Genomic DNA, 17,117 nt, shown 5'->3' on the forward strand with positions numbered 1-17,117 from the left:
TGGTCTTACTCAAAAATGCACGCATTTAGTTGTATTCAGTGTTTAAAAAAAAATAATTATATGGCTCTCACGGAAATACTTTTAAAAATATTTAGCTTGTATATATATATATATATATATATATATATATATATATATACAGTCATGATCAAAAGTTTACATACACTTGTAAAGAACATAATGTCATGGCTGTCTTGAGTTTCCAATACTTTCTACAACTCTTACTTTTTTGTTCTGTGGTCAGATGAAACAAAAATGTTGATGTTTGGCCACAATACCCAGCAATATGTTTGGAGGAAAAAAGGCGAGGCCTTTAATCCCAGGAACATCATCCTACCGTCAAGCATGCTCTGGGCCCGTTTTGTGCCAATGAAACTGGTGCTTTAAATGGGACAATGAAAAAAGAGGATTACCTCAAATATTTAAGGACAACCTAAAATCATCAGCCCTGGGGTTGGGTCTCGGGCACAATTGCGTGTTCCAACAGGAGAATGACCCCAAACACACGTCAAAAGTGGTAAAGGAACGGCTAAATCAGGCTAGAATTAAGGCTTTACAATGGCCTTCCCAAAGTCCCGACTTAAATGAGTGGCCAATGCTGAAGAAACAAGTCCATGTCAGAAAACCAACACATTTAGCTGAACTGCGTCAATTTTGTCAAGAGGAGTGGTCAAAAATTCAACTGGAAGCTAGCCAAAAGCTTGTGGATGGCTACCAAAAGCACCTTATTGCAGTGAAACTTGCCAAGGGACATGTAACCAAATATTAACATTGATGTATGTATACTTTTGACCCAGCAGATTTGGTCACATTTTCAGTAGACCCATAATAAATTAATTAAAGAACCAAACTTCAGGAATGTTTTTTGTGACCGTTGTGAAGTACAGGTATGTGCTCCAATCACAATATAACAAAAAAATAAGAGTTGTCGAAAGTATTGGAAATTCAAGACAACCATGACATTATGTAAGTGTATGTAAACTTTTAATTGCAACGGTGTACATATATATATATATATATATATATATAAATGTGTAGTATATATATATATATATATATATATATATATATATATATATATATATATATATATACATATATATGTGTGTGTGTATATATACATATATATATATACAATATACATATATGTATATATATATATATATATATATATAGTATATATATATATATATATATATTTATATATATATATATATATATATATATATATATATATATATATATATATATATATATATAGTTGAGTTTTCTGTGATTTATCCTTTATACAATGCTCAATACCGGGGTAGAGCGGAATATATGTTAGGCCAGGAAAAAACACAGAGGCTATATTATCCCTACAAGCCTGTTTTGCAGGTTTCCCTACTTGTCAGGGGATTTTAGAATCCCCTGATTTGGTTTGTCATCCGAGTAGGTTTCATCAATTCGTGCTCATAGACTCTGATCTAGTCCAGCGGCTGGTACGAAAACCCTGAATATTTATACTTCAAAAAACAAGACGTTGTGCCTAATTAGTAACTGGTGATTACTAATCATTTGCAAAACATAACATTGTATATCTTGTAGTAGCTCTCATCAAGATGCCAGACATGCATGACAACATTGATTTCACCATCTGTTGAGTTCTATTGAGGGGCCAATCATGACAACATTAAGGGCTAAAGTCCAGCTAAAACATCTTCCTATAATTTAGCCAAAATGTTTATGTGTAATAAAGCTGTAGTAAAACAAGTGTCTCTCTGTGTCTTATGCAAGGACAGGCCTCTCTATCTGTCTGACCCTGAGCTCTTATCACCTCCAAAGTTGTGCACTGCGGTGCCCTTTGAGCACACAGAGCGCCTCTGTCTTATCACTGCCTGATAACGCATTCATTGTGTTACAGACTGCAGTCAAATACCAAAGTGTTCTATCTCTGCCAAATCATTTTATTCCAGTTTTTGTTGCTGATACCAGACATCAGAATCAGAATCAGAAATACTTTAATAATACCCAAAGGGGAAACTAACATTTTCTGCACAATCCCATTGAAGAGCAGACAAACATTACAGGGAGACAGAACAGGATCGCTTGTATGATAATCACAGGACTTATAGAAAATGTTGCAGTTGTGCCTATTTTGTGTTGCATTTTACCCAAAAGGGAAGGTTACCGCGGTACGGTGACAGAGTGATTAGCATGTTAGCCTCAGGGTTTGAATCGCTATGAAATAAATAGTATATTTAAACAATATTCTTTGTGTGGGTTTTCTCCAGCTTCTCTTTAATTTTCTTCCAAATGCCAAATGTTTGCATGTTTGCATGTTAGCTTAATTGGAAACTTTAAATTGTCCATTGGTGTGAATGGTTGTGTGAATGTGTACTCTGATTAAATGGTGCCCTGATTATAGTCAACTGGAATAGGCTCCAGCTCACCCATGACCCTACTATTAAAGATAAGCAATATGGAAACTGAGTGAATGGAAGATCATACTCATTCAACATGTGGTCATAGAGGAAGACCCCTGGATATCCTGTTTGTGCAGACTGCTTTGTTGTACAATAGTGTGTCTGTGACTGCGGTTACATGAGCATTTCCAAATGTTTTTAGTCTCCTGCTGTTCAGTTTTCTTTCGGAGGTTAGTTTTCCAATTGTTAGGTTTACGGTGTTTACATGCCCTGCGAGAACTGGTGTGTGCCGTTTACATGTGAAGTAGGAGTCTCTAGCTGAAAACCGTTTCAGTCGTCCATCCATCCATCCATTTTCTACCGCTTATTCCCTTTTGGGGTCGCGGGGGGCGCTGGCGCCTATCTCAGCTACAATCGGGCGGAAGGCGGGGTACACCCTGGACAAGTCGCCGCCTCAGTCGTGATTTGGTTAAATGATATCTCGAGGCAACGTGAGTTTGCGAGATCGGGGTGGTCCCACCAAGTTATCGTATTTCGGGTTCCCAAAATAGCTACAAACAAACAGAAAAAGAAGAAGCCTTTTAGTATGCCATCTTGAGCGTCTTCCAGCAATACTTAACCTGCTCGGTTGTCCAAACATAGCCAGCATCGCGCAAGTCTTCACACACTTTTTTATAAATGTCACCGTTCCTGTGCTTTCTTCCATCTATACTCGCCATAAAGTTAAGTTCTTTCAGTATGCTAAGGTGGACCGTAGTCTCCTTGTCACACCAGTAATGCTGACTTTTGCTCGCTATGTTGTTTGTTTGTATTTCTCCTTCTTCTTCCTTGTTTTCATGTCCATTTTTTTGCATCTTAAATGGAGGAAGCGTACTTTTGGCGGGACTCAAAACGCTTGACACTATTTCCACATTCACCCATTGATAGTGCAAGCTGCAATACAAGGCCCTAACCACGACCCATCCTAAGCAAGTGCAAAGTGTCCTGTTCAAAGACAAAACACACGTGACTAGGATGGCTGAAGATGGGGATTGAACCAGGGTTCTTCAGGTTGCTGGCACGGCAGTTCTATCAGCCAAGCCACGCCATTCCCGTATAACCAATTGTCGCATTAGAGAGAGTGCGTGGACACTCGGACTTCACACACAGATGTGAAAATAGAAGAAAAAAAACTATTGGAGGAATCAAACTAGTTTAGTGCATGGAAACCTAGTGACTATAAACATCCAGTGTGTAAAAATACATGTGTTAAAAATTTACTTTTACAAAAAGCGATCCCTTATTTTATATTTTATAGTATCTTTCAACTTTTACAATATGGGAAGTATTGATTGTCCTCTACAGTGGTCATTTTTTATATCAGTCTGGAAAATGTTTCATAGAACGGTAAATTAACAATATAACGTTTAATAATTAAAAAAATAGATGGCTGGATTGAGGATGTACTATCAAGTAGCTTTTTAGTTTACTCCTATTTCCTGCGTTGAACTTGTTGTTGTTGGTGATTCTCCCGGCCGGCTAGCTCTGCGTCGCCTTGGAAACGCTAGAAACGAAAGTGATGTGCTTCGGTTTGCAGAACGCAGACTTTCTTACCTACGCCAAATAGGTTATGTTTTGGCCTGGGCTTGTTTGTCTGTTTGTTAGCAACATAACTCAAACAGTTATGGAAATATTTAATATCCTAAAACAACTCATGTTATCTACGACAATTACGAACACACTTCACTTCCTGCTTACGGCGTTCAATGCATCCATTTTGCCAGTCCCGTGTTGCACAGAGGATTACAGGAGAGGTAATTACAGATCCAACCAACGTTAAAACGGCAAAAAGAACTGCACTCACCAAGTTTTCGTTTGATCCTGTCACACGTCATGGTGTTATTGAGAAGACTTTGAAACCCAAATACCGTTAAATCTCTAGTAAATAGATATATCTACAGTACAGTATATCTATCACATGCACACCTAAACCCTTCTGCGAACCAGGATTTTCTGCAGGGGACTTTATTTTTTGGTCTGTTACACATTTCTGGGGAAAAAAATAGCCTTGTTATGCCAAACACAAATATCCACTGCAGCAAGACGCTGGTTCTCTGGAGGACATATTGTCATTTAAATTCATAGTACACAAATGTACAAGACTCACTTTTACAAAAAGCGATCCCTTATTTTATATGCGCTTTGTCCAGGGGTATACACATTCACACCCACAAGAATGAAAGTATTCTCAGTGAGGAACTGCAATCATATTCCTCTCTCCACTTGTTGATCTGTGATGTTGCAGTGTTGGGATCCCCCGGAGGTCTGAGTCGTGGTGAAATGAGCCTGGCGGAAGTGCAGTGTCACCTGGACAAAGAAGGAGCGTCTGACCTGGTGATTGACCTCATCATGAACACCACCAGTGACCGAGTCTTCCAAGAAAGCATCCTCCTGGCCATTGCTCTGCTAGAGGGCGGAAACACCACCATCCAGGTCGGGTAACCCTCTGTTGTATCCCACAATGCACCAATGCAAGTGCAAATGAAGAGGGTGTGCTGTACAATACATGGTTCTTTGGGTATATGGGTCAGTGTGCCACCTTAGCTGCACATACTTTATATAGAGCAGCTTTACATTATATTGTGTGCCCTTCGATTTGGCTACTAGGCTAAAGTGACAATGTTAACCAATGCATATCTTTATGTACGACATCTTCCTTTTACGCTGTTCATGGCGTTACAGTCGAAATAGCGCCTTCTTTCTTTTTTGATTTTTTTCTTCAAGCAAGTGTCTGTTGATACGCATCGTGTGATCAGTCTGTCCACCTCTGCGTTTGTTGTGCAATCACGGGGCTGTCATAATCAGATTAGGGCGAGGAAGCCGTGCGGCGGAGATAATGCTTTTGCTTCCCACGCTTGCGGCAGAACTGCGTCACATGACGGGTTTGTTACATAAAGCCAGTGTGAATGAACAATAAGGGATGTCTCAGCCTTCTGAACATTCCTACTCCCTCGCCTTCTCTCTCGCCGGCCAAAACTGGGTCATGCTGGGCCTCCGGAAGTGGGACAGTGAGGAGAATAGATGGATGAAGGGGGAAACCTGAGCTTCTCTCTCCCTGCTATTCTAAAATTACATGGAAACACTACTTTGTAGTCAGCAGTAAAATGTTGACCCAGTGGAAATATTAATGTTGCTCCCGGCAATGGATAATAACCAGATGTCCGACAGTCGTTGTATCCGTAATGGGATTTTTGGTACGGACCCCCTTAAGGGCACCAATTTCCCACCCGGTACATATTGAGTGAGGTTTTGTCCTGAGTATATAATTTATAAAATATGCAGCACAGCTTTTGACTGGCAGGAGAGCCAAGAAGTAGCCAGAACTTAAAAACATTTTCTGTTGGTAAAGTATCCTGTTTGGGCATTTCCGCATTGTAACCCAAAGAGAAATCTTAAAACGATTACAGATTATAAATACTATTTTTGGAGAATTGTATGTGTCACAACGTCAAATAAATGGGATGATTGCGTGCAAATGGATAAAGCCTAGAAATAAGCCGAATCAAATAGGTCTGCGTCCATCTATTTTTTTAGTAGTCGAGTAATGTATTGATTATTTTGCGCGAGTAATGGACTACAACACGTTTATCGACTCAATCCATCATTTAGAGAAAAAAGTTTAAATAAACAAGGATTTTTGGGATTAACTTTTACAAACCCCGTTTCCATATGAGTTGGGAAATTGTGTTAGATGTAAATATTAATGGAATAAAATTATTTGCAAATCATTTTCAACCCATATTCAGTCAAATATGTTTCAACGACAACATATTTGATGTTCAAACTGATAACCTTTTTTTTTTTTGCAAATAATCATTAACTTTAGAATTTGATGCCAGCAACACGTGACAAAGAAGTTGGGAAAGGTAGCAATAAATACTGATAAAGTTGAGGAATGCCCATCAAACACTTATTTGGAACATCCCACGGGTGTGCAGGCTAATTGGGAACAGGTGGGTGCCATGATTGGCTATAAAAGCAGCTTCCATGAAATGCTAAGTAATTCACAAACAAGGATGGGGTGAGGGTCACCAATTTGTAAGCAAATTGTCGAACAGTTTTAGAACATCATTTCTCAACGAGCTATTGCAAGGAATTTAGGGATTTTACCATCTACGGTCCGTAAAATCATCAAAAGGTTCAGAGAATCTGGAGAAATCACTGCACGTAAGCGATGATATTACGGACCTTTGATCCCTCAAGCGGTACTGCATCAAAAACCGACATCAGTGTGTAAAGGATTTCACCATGTGGGCTCACGAACACTTCATAAAACCACTGTGAGTAACTATAGTTGGTTGCTACATCTGTAATTGCAAGTTAAAACTCTGCTATGCAAAGCAAAACCCATTTATCAACAACACCAAGGAACGCCGCTGGCTTCACTGGGCCCGAGCTCATCTAAAATGGACTCATTCAAAGTGGAAAAGTGTTCTGTGGTCTGACGAGTCCACATTTCAAACTATATTTGGAAACTGTGGACGTGGTGTCCTCTGGAACAAAGAGGAAATTAACCTTCCGGATTGTTATAGGCGCAAAGTTCAAAAGCCAGCATCTGTGATGGTATGGTGGTGCATTAGTGCCCAAAGCATGGGTAACTTACACATCTGTGAAGGCACCATTAATGCTGAATGGTCCATACAGGTTTTGGAGCAACATATGTTGTCATCCAAGCAACGTTATCATGGACGACCCTGTTTATTTCAGCAAGACAATGCCATGCCACGTGTTACAACAGCTTGGTTTCGTAGTAAAAGAGTGCGGGTACTTTCCTGGTCCGCCTGCAGTCCAGACCTGTCTCCCATGAAAAATGTGTGGCGCATTATGAAGCGTAAAATATGACGGCGGAGACCCCGTACTGTTGAACGAATGAAGCTCTACATAAAGCTAAAGTTAAAGCACCAATGATTGTCTCACACACACTAGGTTTGGTGAAATCTGTCCTCTGCATCTGACCCATCCCCTTGAACACCCCCTGGGAAGTGAGGGGAGCTTTGGGCAGCAGCGGTGCCGTGCCCGGGAATCATTTATGGTGATTTAACCCCCAATTCCAACCCTTAATAAAATAAGAATGAGAAAGAATTCCACTTTTAAAGATTCAACAATTAGTTTCCTCAGTTCCCAAATGTTTATTGAGTGTTGTTAAAAGAAAAGGTGATGTAACACAGTGGTGAACATGCCCTTTCCCAACTACTTTGGCACATGTTGCAGCCATGAAATTCTAAGTTAATCATTATTTGCTAAAATAAATAAAGTTTATGAGTCTGGACATCAAATATCTTATCTTTGTAGTGCATTCAATTAAATATGGGTTGAAAAGGATTTGCAAATCATTGGATTTAATTATATTTACATCCATATTATCATTGGTACTTTAACTTTAACTTTAACACAATTTCTTAAATCATATGGAAACGGGGTTTGTACTATTAACCAATTAATATTACAATTGCACTTTCAAGTTAAAGTTAAATTACCACTGATAGTCACACACACACACTAGGTGTGGTGAAATTACCCTCTGCATTTGACCCATCCCCTTGTTCCACCCCTGGGAGGTGAGGGGAATCGTTTTGGTGATTTAACTCCCAATTCCAACCCTTGATGGTGAGTGCCAAGCAGGGAGGTAATGGGTCCCATTTTTATAGTCTTTGGTATGACTCGGCCGGGGTTTCAACTCATGACCTACCGATCTCAGCGCAGACACTCAATGACAAGGCCACTGAGCAGGCTATTTATATAGTATTTTATAAACTAACCCAAACTAAACAAAAAGGCTCTCTGCCAAAGTATGATTAAAAATATAAATGTATCAATTTCACACTTAATCCTAACTGTTGAATAATAAGAAAACACATTTTGTATACTTAATATACTGTATACATTACAATTAAGTGGCAAACAAATGTTTAAAATTATCGCAAAACTTTTGACAGCTTCTCTCCTTTTCTTTGGGCCTTTTTTTCTTGTCCCCTGTCGTCATTGTTTTTCTTTGGACCATTCCTCGCTCTATTTGGAGTATTTAAGTCCTGGGCACTCATGCTGTATACATTTTCGTTTGTTAAACTCAGAAAAAGAATAATTGAAGCAATAAACAACAAATCAAAATTTTTGTAATTGAATTAATAAATGAATCTAAAATAAACCATCTGATTAACATTCTCCTAATGGGAAAAGTTGGAAAAATATATATACTATTGAAGAATTACCTGACATCCATCCCTTCCATCCATTTTCTACCGCTTATTCCCTTTTGGGGTCGCGGGGGGCGTTGGCGCCTATCTCAGCTACAATTGGGCGGAAGGCGGTTTTACACCCTGGACAAGTCGCCACTTCATCGCAGGGCCAACACAGATAGACAGACAACATTCACACTCACATTCACACACTAGGGCCAATTTAGTGTTGCCAATCAACCTATCCCCAGGTGCATGTTTTTGGAAGTGGGAGGAAGCCGGAGTACCCGGGGAGAACATGCAAACTCCACACAAAAAGATCCCGAGCCTGGGATTGAACCCAGGACTGCAGGACCTTCGTATTGTGAGGCAGACGCACTGACCCCTCTTCCACAGTAAAGCCCAATTACCTGACAGTAGTATTCAATTTCGTCTGAAAAATATTAACGCAAAGCAATATCATGTTTTGCACTGTGTTCCCACTTCCTGTACCCAAAACGATCACAATGATCACAAAATTACCAAATATGTTTGTTTTTTCTCTTTCAACAATAGAGCCAACTAAAAAAAATAGTTAACCTTTTGACCTCTGGAGCTGAGCACCAGTCAGTATGTTTGTATCTTGTTCTCTCGTAACACAGTTAACTATTTACTTGTGGCCTTCAGCGCTAACAGAAATAAACCACATGCATGCAGTCCCTTTTGCAAATGTGCCCTATGCAAAGTTGTAGATTTTAATACTAGAACGGTTTAAAATGAATTTTTACACATTCCAGCTTTAATAACATTTCTATGATGGTTAATTGTGTAGATCTGTGACAAATTGTAGGACTGCCATTTGGCAACAACAAGCACTTTGTACTTTGTGTATAATAGTGTTTTTTTGTGTTTTTGTTGTTGTTGTTTTTTTGGGGGGGGGTAATTCACATTGTGCTGTCATTGTGGCAAGATGATGACATAAGTGACAGATCCCAAAAGGAGGGGCAGGCAGGAGCTCCGTTTGGTTTGCATGTGGCGCTGCCTGACGAGAGAAGGAGGGGGGAGGGCCAGGGAGCGCAAGTATAAATAGCAGTTACATAACATCCCTTTGTTGATGCCAAGTTGCGGAGCGGAAGGAGAGAAAGGGAAGCGCTATGACCTTGTTTTTCATCGGAGTCCGCCTCCACCTCGCCCCTCTCCTCTCCGTCTCATTCCAATCAGTGTTAGTCGCCATGGATACAGACAGCCTGTGTTTACCCAACACTACAGAAGGTGGGGGCGGGGGGGTATGCTCGTCCTTCTCCTCGCTTTCTTTCTCTCTCTCTCTCTCTCTCTCTCTCTCTCTCTCTCTCTCTCTCTCTCTCTCTCTCTTGCTGCATCATTTTCTACTATTAGATTTTCTCCATCCTCTCCTTGACCATTGTGTCACTCCATCCATCACATCATCCCCTCATCAGGCCACCAAAAGACAGATAGCAGTTGTGTAAGAGTTGTCATCACAGTGCGGTTTGGGTGTGGAAGTCCATGTTGGCGCTTCTGGTGTTTGTAACACGGCTTCCATCTTTTCTCTCAATTAAAATAACAGCTTCTGCAAGTTAAAGCCATTGGTGTGATACAGTCGTAACTCTCTAATGACAGATGTATTCCCCTCCAGTCACCACCTGTCAAACTAAATTCACCTCCCAACGGTGAAACCCAATAGCGGGGCTAATGCCCAGACTGAAATATGTCGTGCCAACATGGTGCCGATCCCAAGAGCGTGTGTCCAGCTGCATGCTGGGATGGATTTCTGCTGTGACGGTAACACATCATAAGCAGCTAAATGCAAATTTGGGTTGCATATTTTCGGTAGAAAATTCCGTCTTCAGGAGGGATTTGTGTGACACATGGGCGTGTTCTTGAAACGCAGGCATGTGCCTGTTGCCAGAGACAGCTGACCTACTTTTGTGAATGTTTGTAAAAGTCAGTGGACGTGGAATAAGTTGTGTGTGCTTGTGCTGGAAAGCTTGTGTGTGTGTGTGTGTGTGTGTGTGTGTGTGTGTGTGTGTGTGTGTGTGTGTGTGTGTGTGTGTGTGTGTGTGTGTGTGTGTGTGTGTGTGTGTGTGTGTGTGTGTGACTTATGTAATGGTAGAAAGGGAGGAGGGGAGCTCTAAATGCGGGTGCTCCTCTCCCTGCACACTCTCATTCAGTCGATGCATGTTATTGCATACTGACTGCTTAACAGCCCCTCCCACCCCCCAACCACACACTTTTTATTAAACGTTAGTTAACTAGCTGCATTACAAACACAAACTTGGCATGATGGCTGACACTTCCTCATCACTCTCCCCATCCTACAGCAAGCAGACTAGGGCGAGTTGGCTCACTGACCTGGCGAATATTCATCAGCGATCGCATTAGATGATTTTTCTTTTGACTGGTCTTTATCGTATTGTGGAGGGAGCAAGCGTGCTGAGTTTTGATTTGATGGATTGTTTTCATTGCTTTTTTTCTTTCCTATTCAAAGGTCAATTGTCCTTCCGAGACCTACCATGAAGAACAGCTAAAAGACAATTTTAAAGTTGATTTAAAAAACACTAAGGCCTGTTCTACACTAAGCTGGCTAAGGTTATACAGGCTATATCCCACCTAACCTTATCCCTGCCATACACACACAATGCCGTCGTTTAAGACCCCCTTCCCCTCCGTCCGCCGGCGCACACAACCTAGTACGCATGCGCGGAAAATGCGCACGTCATAGTCATCTCCATTGTTGTTGCTTTGTGTGCAAGTTCTTGAATTAAATTTTACTTATCTAAGGGGTCTAAATGTATCATGGGAAGGCATGGCTTGGTTGCTAGAGCGGCCTTGCCAACAACTTGAGGATTCCTGGTTCGATCCCCAGCTTCCGCCATTCTAGTCACATCCGTTGTGTCCTTGAGCAGGACACGTCACCCTCACTCCTGATGGGTCGTGGTTAGGGCTTCGCACGGCAGCTCCAACCATCAGTGTGTGAATGTGTTTGTGAATGGGTGAATGTGGAAGTAGTGTCAAAGTGCTTTGAGTACCTTGAAGGTAGAAAAACGCAATACAAGTATAACCATTTACCATTTACATTAAAGGCCTACTGAAACCCACTACTACCGACCACGCAGTCTGATAGTTTATATATCAATGATGAAATATTAACATTGCAACACATGCCAATACGGCCGGTTTAGTTTAATAAATTACAATTTTAAATTTCTTGTTGAAAACGTCGCGGAATGATGACTCGTATGATGGGGCGTGTTTGTGACGTCTCGGGTTGTAGCGGACATATTAGCCCAGCACCACTTACGGCTAAAAGTCGTCTCTTTTCATGGCGCAATTACACAGTAATTTGGACGTCTGTGTTGCTGAATATTTTGCAATTTGTTCAATTAATAATGGAAACTATAAAGTAGAATGCTGTTGGTGGAAAGCGGGGGATTGCAGCTGCCTTTAGCACCAAAACACAACCGGTGTTTCTTGTTTGTTGTGAAGCTTTAATACAGAGAGGTCAAGCGAACATGTTTCTCTACGTCAACCAGCGAGGTTTTGGATGGGAAAATTGTGATAGTAAGTCGGCTCTTACCGGAGACTTGAGTGGATTACACGACCTCATCCTCCAGCTCAAAAAGGCAGCTGTGATCTTGGCTCCTCGACTTCTCTCACAGACACTGGCGTTCACGACAGCCATCCGACTTTCAGGTATGACTTTATAATCTCACTAAAACACTATTAACACAATAAGCAAATAAGGGATTTTCCAGAATTATCCTAGCAAATGTGTCTAATAACATCTGAATCGCTCACACTGCCGTCACCTTTTCTTTTTTTTTTTTTTTTTAGTGCTTCACTCTCACTTTCCTCATCCACAAATCTTTCATCCTCGCACAAATTAATGGGGAAATTGTCGCTTCCTCGGTCAGAATTGCTCGCGCTGCTGGTGTCTACTATGATTGTAGATGTGAGGAGCCCTCACACCTGTGACGTCATGCGCACATCGCCTGCTACTTCCGGTACAGGCAAGGCTTTTTTATTCGCGACCAAAAGTTGCGAACTTTGTCGTCGATGTTCTCTACTAAATCCTTTCAGCAAAAATATGGCAATATCGCGAAATGCTCAAGTATGACACATAGAATGGAGAATTTACCTGCTATCCCCGTTAAAATAAGAAAATCTCTTTTCAGTAGGCCTTTAACCTACTTTGTGTGTAAAATGTGCTATATAAACAAAACTGCCTTACCTTGCATTGCCTAATGATGAACATAATAACTAAAAAAACATTCAAATAGCACAGAGAACTAAAAGTCTCCCGATAGTAGGCAAATCAAGTTTATTTATAGAGCACAAAAAAAGAAGGCAAAAAAAATTATGAATTAATTCAATTTTATCTCAGCTACAATCAATTGTAGCTGAGATAGGCACCAGCGACCCCCACGACCCCAAAGGGAATAAGCGGTAGAAAATGGATGGATGGATAATTACATTTTAATCAAAGAGTTTAGATAAAATACGTTCAGTTGTCATATGCACAGTTAAATAAAAGTCATTTCAGCTTGGGTTTGAGCATTGCCAATGTTGAGACAAGTCTTACATCTACTGTCAGACTGTTCCAGATTTTAAGAGCATAAAATTAAATTGCAGCCTCACCAAGTCTAATAAAGTGAAGTATCCAGACAGTTATCAGAATCACCCCCAAAATGTAATTACTTGTCACTTAATCACTTGTTCCTTATCCCATTTGTGACAGTGACAGTCTCATCAATATCTGCCCATCACTATGGCAAAATAAGATCAACAGAGTGAAGCCTCTTTCAGTTACCACTGTGTTTGTCTCTGTGGGCGGAGGCGGGGCCGCTAACCTACATGTACACAGCAGTTCAGCTTTGTAACATTGGCGTATTGTAGTAGAAATGATCCCGAACACCCCCAAAATCTAATCAGATATTGCTTATCACATTTTGGACATTTCCTAAAAGTTTTTTAATACCCACCCAAAATCTATTCCTCACTAATTGATAAATAGACACACCCTGTGATTACATAAACTCCCGGCGGAGGTAATAATGATAGTAATGATAATAAACAGTGCAATTTCTTGTAAGCACTGAACCATGTGTCTGCGCATGTGTGAAAAAAACGTCTCAAAAAATTTTGGTTCACATTTTTTTCAGAATCGTGCTGCCCTTCTGTGAGTTGTAGGCAGTCCCTTACTCCACTCTGTCGTCAGAGTTGTTTATTGGGCGACGGGCGGCCTGGCTCAGCAACTCTCTACCCCGCCTCCCTCCTTAGTCTGCTCTCTGCTCATCCCTGAGTGTTGATGGTGCGTACGTGCAGTTGAGCTGCTGCTTAGTGGTGGAGGCCCAGGGTGGGGCATGAGCCTGTGGAATCTGCTTCAGGGCACAAGCACACAGTTATGTCATTGTTTAAGTGGCTCCAGAAGACGTTTGACCACAAAATAATGCATTAAGTTGTCCTAATAAGAGCTTTGCCTCCTCCTGTTTGGCTCATTAAGTGTTCATATTTACCAGAATGTGTGTTTTAATGTGTTAACTCACTACACAAGGTCAGCTGATAAAGACATACAAAGCTTGTTTTTTCTTTGTTCATTCATATTTTGCGTTTTTAGCAGCCCAATTTTAGCATGGAACCTGGAAAGTCAGGTGATTACATAACAGCCCTCACTGGCCCAGATACAGTTTTCTGTGTGTCCAATGCTTGTTTCCGCTCCTTCAGTCATCTGCTTTTCTTCACCTTTTTTTTCTCTCTCCAAGTTTTCCTATTCCCTCTGTCTTTTATTTTGTTTCCGGACTGTTTAAAACCGATCTCTTTTTCTGTGTAAGTAGGCTAGGCCTCTCCCTCCCATGTCATTTCTCACCCTGTTTGTGTGGTGAGTTGGCCTCTACTGGGTGAGGCCTTTGCGGAGTGTTCTGCAGATAAGAGCTGTTACATAATCAAAACAACAGCCCGGTAAGCCGACACACACTGTATGTGAAGCAAAAAGTGCCCTAATCCTGCGTGATCCCGTTTCTGAGCAATAAGTAAATTAAACGCTCACGCCTCCCTAGATCCAGACTTGCTCCACTAAAGTTGTATAAGGTGAATGTACATTTAGGACCATTTTATCAATGGTCATAAATAGGCTAATTATAACACGTTTTTAGACAGGGGTACTTTAACTCACAAGTAATTTGAGATGAGAGCTTTTCACTCAGCTTTTTGTTGCGAGCATACCTTGAGCATACTTTGCATTACGAAACGCACATTTCAAAAAAAAGATTGAGGAGCTGCAGATGCTGTGTTTCATTTTGTTCTGTCTAGTCCGAACTTAACAAACTGGACAGTCGAGCATTACCTATGGTACACTAACATACACAACGCTTGTTGATATCTAATTTTGTTGTTTGGTTATTCAAATACGGATGTGTGGAACATAAACAACAATGGCCTTGTTTCCTTTGTTTTTACGATGCAGTGCAACTGTAAAAACAATTTCTGTTTGGTTCTTCGTAAATTAAGTACCCATTGGCCAATATTTGAACTTCATCGTCCCGTTTCCATCTCTACTGGACAATAGTGGAACACTGCATTTTTTTTTATTTAGTTGTTTTTGTCTATGTACGTATTTCTAAAGGTTCCCAGGCAGGAAGTTGATTATATTGCGAGGTAGTTACACTTCCTGTCCCTCATCCAATATGTTCCATGAATGTTTCTGTATCATACGAAAAGTTCCGTACCATCAGATTACATACAATTAAACCCTTTATAAATATTACTTTAAGAAAATCAAAATATCATGCTTGACGAGATTGTATAATCTATTTACCTGAGATCAACTCAATGTTTCATTTTGTGTCTATTTTATTCTTGTCTGTAAATTCAGAATTTTTCTTTAATATGCCAACTGTCCTACATTATCGTTAAATATTACTTAAATATATAATTTCCATTCCTATGTATTTAAGTGAGTGACAGAAAAAAAAGAAAAACGTTCTCACAATTGTAACTGTTTATTTGTATTATGTGTCCAGCGTTCGTTCTTTTGCCGTCTGACAGAAGACAAAAAGTCTGAAAAGTTCTTCCGAGTTTTCTACGACCGCATGAAGCTGGCCCAGTTGGAAATCAAAGCTACGGTGACGGTAAATACCAGCGACCTTGGGAACCGAAAGAGAGATTATGACAGCCAGGACAAAGATACCCCTGTCCGCAAAAAAGGTTTGTGGTCACCGGTCGTTAGATTTAAGGACCGATAAGACTTGTCTACTTCTATTTTTAACATGTGTAACTTACTTTTAAGCTCCTGCAGTAAATTAAAATACATTTCAGTGAATTCACTTTTCAATTGCTGTTATTTACTATTTATAACGCATCCAATTCGCTTTAAAAAGAGCTACAATGTCATAACCTGTAGCTAACGAAGCCAAGTGAATTGATGCTAAATGCTAACAAAACAACTTTTTGTTTGAAAAAAAAAAATTGTCACATTGTTTTCATACAAAGTCTGTCAAACTTAGTGTTTTACCTCATGCAGTTAATCACAAAACATTATCGCATAAATCATATTTAAACGCAGCCTAATCACACAATTTATTTTCACTTATGACTTTCTGACAATAAAATTGCTGTTTTGTCAAAATATTGGGGTCTTTTTTAAAGTTAATATAAATGATATGCACCCAAATAATTTACTGCGATCTTAACTGTTACTCATCACAATGCAAAATTGTGATTCATCTGATAAAAAAAATCAAAAAAATCGTTTGACAGCAGGACTTTTAATGCATCAAGGTTTGTTCATGCACTGCACGTAAGCACAAACACTAAAGTTAGCACCAATGCTAGAACTCGCACAGCATGAAATGTGTCCAGGTTGGTCCAGCAATATTATTGTGATAAATGGTTGTCGGGTTTCTAAGTTGGACATGGATTGAAAGGCCCGCTATTTCCTTATTACATGTCAAAATGATTTTAAGCTGTTAGTTTTACATTAAATTCTCATACATTGTGTTTGCAAACCTACTGCAAAAAGCTTGTAATTAGAATCAGAATCATTGGCCAAGTATGTTTAACACTCAAAGAATTTAACATGGTTGATTGTGCACTCTGTTCAATGTGAGAAGAAACCAAAATGCTTACATTTGTGTGTGTTCAGCAAGAGAATCAGCGGTCGTCATGACAGAGGAAGTGCGAGAGCAACTCGTGGAGGCCTCATCTGCCACTAAGAAGGCTTTTAACTCTTATCGGCGTGAGGCTGACCCAGAGGACCACTTCACCTCAGCAGATGGCCAGCCAAGCGCCGGGGATAAGAATCAGGACGAAGGAGAGATGAGCTACGTCATCATTATCATGCAGCCCATACTTCGCTTCCTGCAGCTACTCTGCGAGAATCACAACCGTGACTTGCAGGTTAGTCTGGTCGAGCCAAGTGGTGCACTTGATGACTTTTACATTTGGCTCTCTCTCTTTGCTGCTTTTTATAGGCGCGATGTTAACTTTGGTTACTCTGTATGCG

The 17,117-nt window shown here is 40.3% G+C and overlaps 1 protein-coding gene across 3 annotated transcripts in view; it reads left to right on the forward strand.

Moving 5' to 3' along the window:
- LOC133535366 (inositol 1,4,5-trisphosphate receptor type 1) overlaps positions 1-17,117 on the forward strand; it is a 208,308-nt gene that overhangs the window by 135,930 nt on the left and 55,261 nt on the right. For all 3 annotated transcript variants that reach the window (XM_061875143.1, XM_061875144.1, XM_061875145.1), the window contains 3 exons: positions 4,690-4,877; positions 15,637-15,820; positions 16,758-17,011. In XM_061875143.1, coding sequence (XP_061731127.1) covers positions 4,690-4,877; positions 15,637-15,820; positions 16,758-17,011 — 626 coding nt within the window. The remainder of the gene's footprint in view (positions 1-4,689; positions 4,878-15,636; positions 15,821-16,757; positions 17,012-17,117) is intronic.

The sequence above is a fragment of the Nerophis ophidion genome, linkage group LG16, assembly GCF_033978795.1.
Source record: "Nerophis ophidion isolate RoL-2023_Sa linkage group LG16, RoL_Noph_v1.0, whole genome shotgun sequence".
Taxonomy (NCBI): Eukaryota; Metazoa; Chordata; class Actinopteri; order Syngnathiformes; family Syngnathidae; genus Nerophis; species Nerophis ophidion.